Source organism: Austrofundulus limnaeus, unplaced genomic scaffold (assembly GCF_001266775.1).
Source record: "Austrofundulus limnaeus strain Quisiro unplaced genomic scaffold, Austrofundulus_limnaeus-1.0 Scaffold97, whole genome shotgun sequence".
Classification (NCBI taxonomy): Eukaryota; Metazoa; Chordata; class Actinopteri; order Cyprinodontiformes; family Rivulidae; genus Austrofundulus; species Austrofundulus limnaeus.
Window position 1 is genome coordinate 860,537 of NW_013952499.1, and position 9,564 is coordinate 870,100.

Consider the following 9,564-nt stretch of genomic DNA (forward strand, 5'->3'; position numbering starts at 1 on the left):
ACATTATTAATGTCTGACTGGGCCTCGTGCCACTTTATGTTCAACAAATTAGGCCCCGAGGTCAAAAAGGTTAAGAAGCCCTGCTATAAACTATGATTATAGGGACCGTTGTTGAGGTGCATTTCCATATAAATATATTTTGTTGGGTGTTTTTTCAGGCTCAGCAGCTCCTCACTATATGCAAGGAGTACATAGTGGGTCTGACCATGGAGATTGAGAGGAAGAAATTGCCCAAAGAAACGTTGGAACAACAGAAGAGGATTTGTGAGGTAAATACATGACCTGTGTGTGAACTAAATGTGTCCGTTTCTTGTCACTCAAACAAATCTTATGTGTTTTCTTTGCAGATGGCTGCTTATTTCACCCACTGTAATCTCCAGCCGGTCCACATGGTGCTGGTGTTGCGCACGGCCCTCAACCTCTTCTTCAAGCTTCGCAACTTCAAAACGGCTGCAGGGTTTGCTCGACGCCTCCTCGAGCTCGGCCCGAAACCAGACGTCGCCCAGCAGGTTTGTTTTCGTTAGTTTTTTATCGTTTGAGTGTGATAATCATCATGTTCTAATTTTGATCAACTCTCTCATGGTTTAGACTCGCAAAATTTTGGCAGCTTGCGAGAAGACCCTGACAGACACCCACCAGCTGAACTATGACCCCCACAATCCGTTTGATCTGTGCGCCGCCTCTTTTGTCCCCCTGTACCGCGGACGTCCTGTGGAGAAGTGCCCACTGTCTGGAGCCTGCTACTGCCCTCCTTACAAAGGCCAGATCTGCAGGGTCACACAGGTAGATATAAACACAAAGTCCTCAAATTAGTAAAACAGACCTTGTATGACACTGAGCCACACTGGGGTTAAGAAAAAAAAGGGTTTTAAGAAGATAAAATGTGAGCCAAATGTAATAGAGGCTTCAGTTGTACTTGTTGCTTTTCTTTTAAAATCTAATTTTTATTTTCACCTCCTTTTTCTAGGTGACAGAGATCGGTAAGGATGTGATCGGTCTGCGTGTGAGTCCACTCCAGTTCCGCTAAGAAGACAAGAAAATGATCTGCAGAACACATCCTTTAAAGCCACACTTTAAAAGATGACATGAAAATGGGAAGCTGAGTTATATTTGTTTCACAGTGATGTTAACCTCTTCTGTCCTTTTAAGTTTGTTCCTTAAACTTCAAATTTATCATACAGTAAGCTTTTTCTGCAACTGCTGCTGTAGTAACACTCTGTGTTGACTTTGTGTGAGTAGAAAAAAAGTTAAAATGTACGGCAATGCTACTTGTATCTGGAAAAACTATAATAAAAAGTCCAGTTTGCATCTTTCTGTTGTTTTCCTTGATGTGGTATTGTGTTTAATGTGGTAACTTGGTAGTAAATTTAAAGTAGTGGGAGCATGGTTTTATATAACAATTGTGTGAAACTGGATTATTGATGGATTACCACAAAATAGACATCCTGGATATAAAGTTTGAAAGGTTCACTCCCTTCTTGGGTAGCACTAAAAGTTGACATAACCAGGATATTTTAAACCACTCTACTTCTTTTTACTTCTTTTCAGCCTGAAACTCTCAGACTGAAGAAGTCTCTTGGARGAGAGACGAAACGTTTCATTAAAGAAGAACCCGTCCAGAGGACCTATACAATTTTTTTTCCTTTTTACTTCTTTTTAGTTTATCTTAAATTATGTAATAAATAAATATATACTTAATAAATAAATAAACAAACCTAATCATAGAAGATTTCATGATGATAGTGATTACAAGCTCAAGAATAAAATATGCCCTAAATGGCCTCTGATAGACTTTGGAGCTTTAAATCCCATTTTGTGAGGCGGAACCAAACAGCGGAACAAATGTTTCCCGGATGTCAACTTCCTGTTGTTTTTTGTTTCCGCTTTTTCAAACCAGGAAGATGGATTTGCTGTCGAGCAAATGGATCATTAACTTATTGTTTTGTCTGTTTTTCGCCGGTAAGTTGAATTTATACACCGCTGAGCTTGTGTTCCAACATATGTACCGCCGATGGAAGCGCGTTTGTCTTCCGGGATTCATCTTGAAGGACTTCTTTGTACCCGGGTTAGCCGGATGCTAGGCTAGTTAGCGCTAACACAGCAGCTTTCCTGATTGCCTATAACCTGGATTTTCTCCTTTTTACTAGTTTAACAACGACGTTCAAGGCTGGACTATATTTTTATACATTCCCATTAATGTAAAACCTAAAATGTTCACATATCCGTCTATAAGCATCGGTAGGTTTACTTTTCTTAGGTCTTCAGAAGAGTTACTCGGCTTCAGCATGACTGCTCGTGATTTCCCTGAGGCAACCACCCGAAACGTCAGGGATTTGTTTCCATAACCATAATAAAATAAAGCTAATGTTTGTGGTTTGATGTAATGCCACTGCCACACAAATTGCGTACACGAGCAATGTCACTTTTAGACCTTTTAGGTTTACACAATCTAGTAAAATAAACAATGACAAACTTTACTACCGGTGCTCATTTGTTTATTAAGGCTCGAACAATAACCTAATAAAAGTAAACAGCTATGTTTATTTAACTCTCTCTAATCCATACTCTGTTCAGAGTTCTAGTAATTCATTTCTACTCATTACAGATTCCCCAGTTTGTCTGCTGTTATCATTGTGTGTATTTATTTATTTATTTGGCTTTTAACCCACCCAGAATCTCATTGGTGCACTTATATTGTTGCGTCAAACATCTTGGATTATTATGTGTGAGCCTGAACTCCTTTCACTTTCTTTTTTCGTCCAGAGTCTTATTAACTGAACTTTTATCTGTTCCCTAACATTGTTTTTAGATTCAGATATTGTGTGTTGGGTTGCAGGATCAAATGAGATTTCAACAGGTTTCTCATTGATGCTGACAATTTACGATGATTGATCTGTCATTGCAGTTTGATTTGATTGAAACTTGCCTTTGTACAACATTTATTAAAGCCAGAGCAGAGTGTTTACATAACTTGGACTAACTTTGTATGATTCAAAATATAAAAAACTGGAATGCATAAATGACTCAAAAGTCCCTTTTAATTTTTATTTTGATAATAATTAATTATTGCTTAGCTGGTGATAAAATGGAGGTTTATAATAAGATTTATTGTTTGGAAAAGTGGCCAGGCATTGAATGTTCTGAGGAACTGTCTTGTTTTTGTTCAGGTCTTCATAATGAAGCATTTTTGTCTCCTACATTAAGGTGATAAGGGTGCAGCATCTTCTAGGGTTCTTCTATGTTTACCTTAAATGTTTTGCAGGGAAAAAGCTGAAAATAAAATGATTGTGAAGTCTTGGAGAAAGAGCTACTCTGTAATTATTGTGTTGAAAATTAGGGTTGGGCAATGCAGACAAAAAACTGCATCACGATTAGTTGTGGCATTTAGCCGATAATGATCAATAAGACGATTAACGGACGACAATTGGTCTTGTATCCGACGTTGTGGCTTTGGTCTGCCTTTTCTGGCTTTCCTCTTACTCCAGTTTATGTCAGTGTTTCAGGTGATTCAACAAGTTCGTAGGGTTAGGGTTAGTTGCTGTGCGTTGCCTCCCACCATCGGGCTCACATGCACGCCTGATCATGTCGCACTAATTGCTGTCATTGCAAAGTGGCAAATATTGTTGACAGTTTTTCTGACGAAATGCACACAACACTATTTTACCCAACCCTGTTAGAAATCTGAGTTTTCTCCTATTAAATGGTAAAATGATGCAGTTTTTTWAAATTATCCTTTTATACAACTTTGTTTATTTGTTTATTTATTTATTTATTTGATTTTTTTGCAGGAGTCGGTTGCAACTCAGTGGAAGACAAGATTTATGTGAACCTGAATCACAGTTCTCCGTGTGTGCGATTGCTTAATGCAACTCATCAAATAGGCTGCCAGTGTGAGTATTGCAACACATTTATCTTCACAATAGATCCGTTATTTGTTCTTTCAAGTGGTTAAAATGGACGACTACAAAGGGGAACTTTTTGTTTCGAGCCAACACAGTTTGAGTTGTGAGGAGTGTGTGCTGCTGTGCCGTGCCTCAGTGTGTCATGTGACACGCCGTGTGTTTTGTGATTAAGATAAATGGTGGAGTTTTGCTACGGGCAGGAACTTGTTGAACTGTTCAGTGTTTTTAAACGTTTGAATAAATGTAGTTTTTCCCTTTGTGGTTGGATGCTGTTGCAGTAGAAGCACAGATATTTAATTTTGTGTCATTTTTTTGGATTCCAGCGTCTTTGTCAGGCGATGTGGGAGTGCTCCATTTGCTCGAGTCGGAGGAAAACCTGGACTGGGTGCTGCAAACCGGTCCCAACCCTCCCTACATCGTCATCCTGGAGTCCGCGTTATTTACAAGGTTTCGCTAATCTGTCTCACAAAATGGAAGCAATTTTATCTGATCACTCAGTAGTTTTGACACATCCTACATCTGCTTCGAAAAGTGAACGATTTGTTGTTTTACCTGAATCGTTTCCTCTGTCCCTCGTTACCTGTCCGTGCCTCAGATCCATCATGATGAAGCTGAAGAACGGTTCCAACAGAGTGGCTGGAGTTGTTGTTATCGCACCGAACACTAATCTGCCAGGCGGCTTCTCTCCGCACAACACCTGTCCCAACGAGAACACAGGTACAATAGCTATATAATACCTATTTTAATGCCAAACCGCTCCCAGAATGTTAATATTTTAGCATGTAAGCATCAATTTAATGTAAAGGGAATGTTTACCTTATGATTGCAATAAGTGTGGTTTGTAATGTTGGAAAAGTTTAATATAGACAAAAAATACACATTTATGCTTTTAGCTTCCTATTATTAACCCAGTGTTTAAGAAACATTTGGATTCTGTCTGCGCCTCATGAAAATTCTTTTCACTGATGTTCTTCTTGTCATTAGGTGTGTATTCAGAGGACTACGACCCGACCATGGCCCACTGTAACGTGACGCTGTGGAACCCTCTGGGCAACAGTTTGTCCTACGAGGAGTTYGACTTCCCCATCTTTTCTCTAAAGGACGACAACGACACGCAGGTTATACGACAGGTAAACRATAATTTGATCTTTTAATCCCATTAAAAAAATTAGTCCTTTGGTAGTCTTTTTTTTGTTGTTGTTGTTTTTTTTTTTGCTAATAGACAAAAGCAGCACTATAAAAAACCCCATGTAGGTTATGATGTGGAATATTATTTACAGATTGTTTACTTTATTTTTTTATCTTTGTGAAAAACAAAATGACACAAGCTGTGTTTTGAAAACAGCTCAAAGCTGAAGCGTGAAATGTGGCTTTCAGTTCTGTTTTATTTCATCTTTCAGTGTCATGTCACTGATATAGTTAACTGTGTTTTCTGACAWATTTTTGCTACTTTTAAGGGTTTATTTGCACGTGTTTAAGCAAAGAGTTGGGTAAATGAACAGAACCATTTCTAGTTTTAATCCTCCATGGCAGCTACTCTATGAGGTAAAAGCTTCGTATTGAACACAGTAGTTAAATTTTACTGCTTTAAAGCACGCYTCAGAACGAGACCACCGGGCTCAGCTGCATCTGCTTCAACTTGTTCCAAATACTGGAAACTATTTAAGATGCTGAAGGAATCAAGGTGTGCGTTTATGTAAACCCACACAGGTGACATTTGACGTGCTGTTCTTTGTTGACAGTGCTACATGGACCACAACCGGCCGGTGAATGGCAGCRGCCCTCAGTACCCGCTGTGCTCCATGCAGCTGTTCTCCCACATGTCTGCTGTCACCGACACGGTCACCTGCATGAGGAGAGGTAGCCTCAGCTTCAGCCTGAACCCAGGTGTTTACACAACCCGAGAGAAAAAAACCAAACAGCTGCTTTATGAGCGTTGAGTCTGTGTTTTAGAAACTCAAACTCTGCTTGGTTTATTTATTTGTTTAGTTCTAGTTTTTGGCTGTTAAAACAGCTCAAACCAGTGGAAAGTAAAACGTCCTGAGTGAAAACTACTTTCATGCATTTGTTTCCCTCAGTTTTTTTTATACTTTTTCAAAGTAGTTCCACGTACTTGGTGCTATTTTAAAAATTCATGTATCAAATCGTTCAGCTCACTCGGGAACAGTGTGCTGTGAGTTTTGGTTTTTGTAACTTATTTATTTCTTGGTTATTTTTTATTTATTTTTTAAAAGATAGAAATATATTAACTCTTCAGCTCCTTCAAAAACATTGTTCTTTGACGTCTGCTTTAGATTATTTTCTCTATTTTTGTCTTACTGTGCTACTTTTAGCTACTGCTCTGCAGATTTTAGCTTTTAGCTAAGGTCTAGCTCATTTTTGCTTGACTATTGTTTTAAATATTTGACCTGTTATTATTTGCTAATGTTAGCATTTAGCTACAATCTAGGCATTTTTTAGCTAATGTTTTTATTACTTCAGCTTTTACAGTTTTTTTTCTTTTAGCAGCAATTTTGCACATTCTAGTTTTTAGATACTGTTTTACAAATTTGACCATATAGTTTATGTTGGCAAATGTTAGCATATAGCTACAATTTAGCCATTTTTAGCTTTGCATTACTGTTTTTTTTTTTTTACTTTAGCTTTTATATATGGTTTGATTTTTTTTTCTTTTTAGCAACAGTATTGTTTAAGGTTTTAAAGTTTTGCAAATTTTAGCTTTTAGCTACTATTTTAAATTTGACCTTGTGGTTTCTAGTAGCAAATGTTGGCATATAGCTGCAGTTTAGCCATCTTTAGCTTTAATTACTGTTTTTTTTACTTTAACTTTTATGTACAGTTTGGCTAATTTAGGCTTTTAGCAACAGGTTTGCTTATTTTTGCTTTTAGCTACAGTTTTTTTTTTTCATTTTATTGTATGTTTTGCTTGTTTAAACTCCAAACAATTCTGTTAAAAGTTCATTTTTTTCATCAGTCCCTCAGGACTCAGGGTTCGTGCTGTTTCTTTAAGATATTTTTTAAAAATTACAATTGAAGTGATGTCATGTTTGCTTCCTGCTTCTCCTGTTAGAAGAGGTGTGTGACCCTCTGGGTGACTTTAACATTTGGGCCACCACCAATCCTCTGAACAACACGGTCAAGGGCCACAAAGCAGGAGAGACTGTGATCATCGCAGCAGCCAGAGTGAGTTTCTGTTTTTTTATATATAAGTTTAAGAAAAACTGGACAGAAAAATATCCACTGATAATACCTACAGGAGGAGAACACGTGCTAGTTGTTAACAGGGCTGAGGCTCATGTGAGTCAGAAAGAAGCAGTCATATGACTAAAAGCTGTGCTGCAGTTACAGCTCTGCAAAAATACTGATCCGCCCCTGTTTTCTTTATTTGCTCTATTTAAAATGTATAAAAGCAAYATTTAGTCTTCCAGAAGTGAAAACGTGCATAAAAACACAAGATTTCATAGATTTCCTGCTTATTTAACTCATAAATGCTTAAAATGGCTCTGTAGTTAAATAATCAGTCTAATTTGTTCTCAGTCTTCAGTAAAAAACAGTCTACGATAGTCTTTCCAGGGTTAAAGTTTTCACAACCATAATTAACTGAGATTGTTAGTTACTTCTGAATAATAATTTAAATGTTATGCATTTCCTGATAAAAGAATAATTTAAAGGTTTCTAAAACTTGTGAGTTGAGCTCCTTCGGTGCACAGATGATCATAAAGTGATTGTGAATTAAACATTTCCAGCCTTGTTTTTATTGAAACGTTGAGGAAATGAGCCAGTTTTCTCTTCTTTTCTACCCTGCAGCTCGATAGCCGCTCGTTTTTCTTTGATCTGGCTCCCGGCGCGGAGAGCACCGCCTCTGGTCTGGTCACTCTGCTGGCAGCTGCCAACGCACTGCGGAACGTCACGCAGGATAATCAGCTGAACAGAACCATCCTCTACACTTTCTTCCACGGGGTCAGATTATCTCTGACAAACAAAACTCGCCTGGTGTAATTAAGATTGCCTTTAAAAGTTTTTATACCTTTTTTTTCCTTTTTAACAACAGGAAACATTTGACTACATTGGCAGTTCAAAGATGGTKTACGACATGGAGAAAAACCAGTTTGTTGTGGACCTGGACAACGTTCACTCAGTCCTGGAGGTCGGACAGGTAGGCTGGGCACGTTTGACTAAAATGATGAATCAGCTAAACCTGTTCAGTGTTAAAGAAACATTTATATTTGCCAAACTTGTTTTAACTTGTTATATATGTTAAAAATAAAAAAAGAAGAACGGCGTGGAGTGAAAGGAGAAAACAAATGCAATAAATGTTCTCGTTCCAGGTGGGTCTTCACGGTGACTCAAAGCTCTGGCTTCACTCWGACCCTGTGTCCAGGAAGAACAGCAGCGTCAATGAAGAGGTTTACCAGTTTAAATATAAAACACCACATTGTTTTCTTTACCCTGATGTATTTATTGCTTTAGTTTGCRTTTCTAGTTTGCTTTTAAAGTTGCTAACAATCCGTTTTAGTCCTTCAGTTCAATAAAAGAAGCAGCTGTAAAAACGTAAAGCTCACAGTGTGCGGTGCTGTTTGTGATTTTGTTGTATTTAATCAGTACTAACTATAAATTTCTTCAATTTAATAATTAAATGTTCTTTTACGTGGTCCGCTGCAGGTGAAGAAGATCGTCAACACTTTGAACTCAGCTGCCAAAGGCTTAGACTTCTCCGTGGAGGAGCCCGGCGTCACCCAGCCGCTTCCTCCTTCATCCTTCCAGCGGTTCCTGCTGGCCCGGCCCATCCCCGGTGTTGTTATTGAGAACCACCGAKCCAGCTTCACCAACAGGTTTTATTAAAAGCATTTAAAGCTGTTTCAACACATGGTAACCGTACCGCCGTGTAGTTCAGTTCCGGTAAACAATGATTATTTATTTTCTCCGTTCTGAGTGCAGATACTACCAGAGCATGTTTGACAACACAGACTACCTGAACGTGTCGTACCCCCTGGACCTGACGCCGGAGGAGCAGCTGAACTTTGTTACAGACACAGCAAAGGTGTTGTTTATTTTCTCTATTTGGACACGTTTTTAAAGTTAACTCGGTCTCTCAACTGCTTGTGTTTTTGTGCTTTAGACTGGACATTTCAACTAGACAGACAACAGAAACCTGTTTAACACAAGAATGCACTGCTCACATATGTTCTGCCTTTTTACTAACCTTATATTTAAAAATGTCTGTTTTTTTAAAGGGATCCACAATTATTTGTAACATTAGACTTTATTTGATAAACATTTATTTTAACTGTAAAATAAAGACTGTACAAATACTGTAGGCTGTTCAGTTTTTATAATTTTTGCACAAATTTTTTTAAAATATATTACACAGATGGGGCCATTTTATTTACACGCAAAGCATTCTGGGTAAATGATGACGTGGATAGGTCCTCGGTGTGAGCGAGCTATATCCACCCTGAATGTTAATCTTGGACAATATCTGATGATCGACTCTTTTAAATGAAACTGGAGAGCGTTGACAGAGAGGAGAAGGTAGGAATGACTCAGGACCTCAGTTTAGCTTGTTTGTCGCGCTAGCACTGAGCTAATACATATAAGGCAATATAGGCTGTGTCCAAAACGACAGGCCGGGTCCTCCGGAGGACCCAGACTCCCCGGTCTC

The 9,564-nt window shown here is 38.4% G+C and overlaps 2 protein-coding genes across 3 annotated transcripts in view; both read left to right on the top strand.

Moving 5' to 3' along the window:
- Nucleotides 1–1,310, top strand: part of copa (COPI coat complex subunit alpha) — a 15,662-nt gene extending 14,352 nt beyond the window's left edge. Inside the window, exons 27-30 of the mRNA XM_014012997.1 lie at nucleotides 159–269; nucleotides 348–509; nucleotides 589–783; nucleotides 968–1,310. Coding sequence (XP_013868451.1) covers nucleotides 159–269; nucleotides 348–509; nucleotides 589–783; nucleotides 968–1,027 — 528 coding nt within the window. The 3' untranslated portion in view covers nucleotides 1,028–1,310. The remainder of the gene's footprint in view (nucleotides 1–158; nucleotides 270–347; nucleotides 510–588; nucleotides 784–967) is intronic.
- A 544-nt stretch (nucleotides 1,311–1,854) lies between these two features.
- ncstn (nicastrin) overlaps nucleotides 1,855–9,564 on the top strand; it is a 12,833-nt gene continuing 5,123 nt past the window's right edge. The window contains exons 1-12 of one of the 2 annotated variants that reach the window (XM_014013006.1): nucleotides 1,855–1,959; nucleotides 3,789–3,890; nucleotides 4,226–4,349; nucleotides 4,498–4,619; nucleotides 4,887–5,032; nucleotides 5,645–5,789; nucleotides 6,973–7,085; nucleotides 7,710–7,862; nucleotides 7,954–8,058; nucleotides 8,231–8,308; nucleotides 8,565–8,734; nucleotides 8,841–8,943. In XM_014013006.1, the coding sequence (XP_013868460.1) occupies nucleotides 1,902–1,959; nucleotides 3,789–3,890; nucleotides 4,226–4,349; nucleotides 4,498–4,619; nucleotides 4,887–5,032; nucleotides 5,645–5,789; nucleotides 6,973–7,085; nucleotides 7,710–7,862; nucleotides 7,954–8,058; nucleotides 8,231–8,308; nucleotides 8,565–8,734; nucleotides 8,841–8,943 (1,419 nt within the window). In that variant the 5' untranslated portion in view covers nucleotides 1,855–1,901. The remainder of the gene's footprint in view (nucleotides 1,960–3,788; nucleotides 3,891–4,225; nucleotides 4,350–4,497; nucleotides 4,620–4,886; nucleotides 5,033–5,644; nucleotides 5,790–6,972; nucleotides 7,086–7,709; nucleotides 7,863–7,953; nucleotides 8,059–8,230; nucleotides 8,309–8,564; nucleotides 8,735–8,840; nucleotides 8,944–9,564) is intronic. The other variant, XM_014013007.1, reaches the window with a different exon arrangement.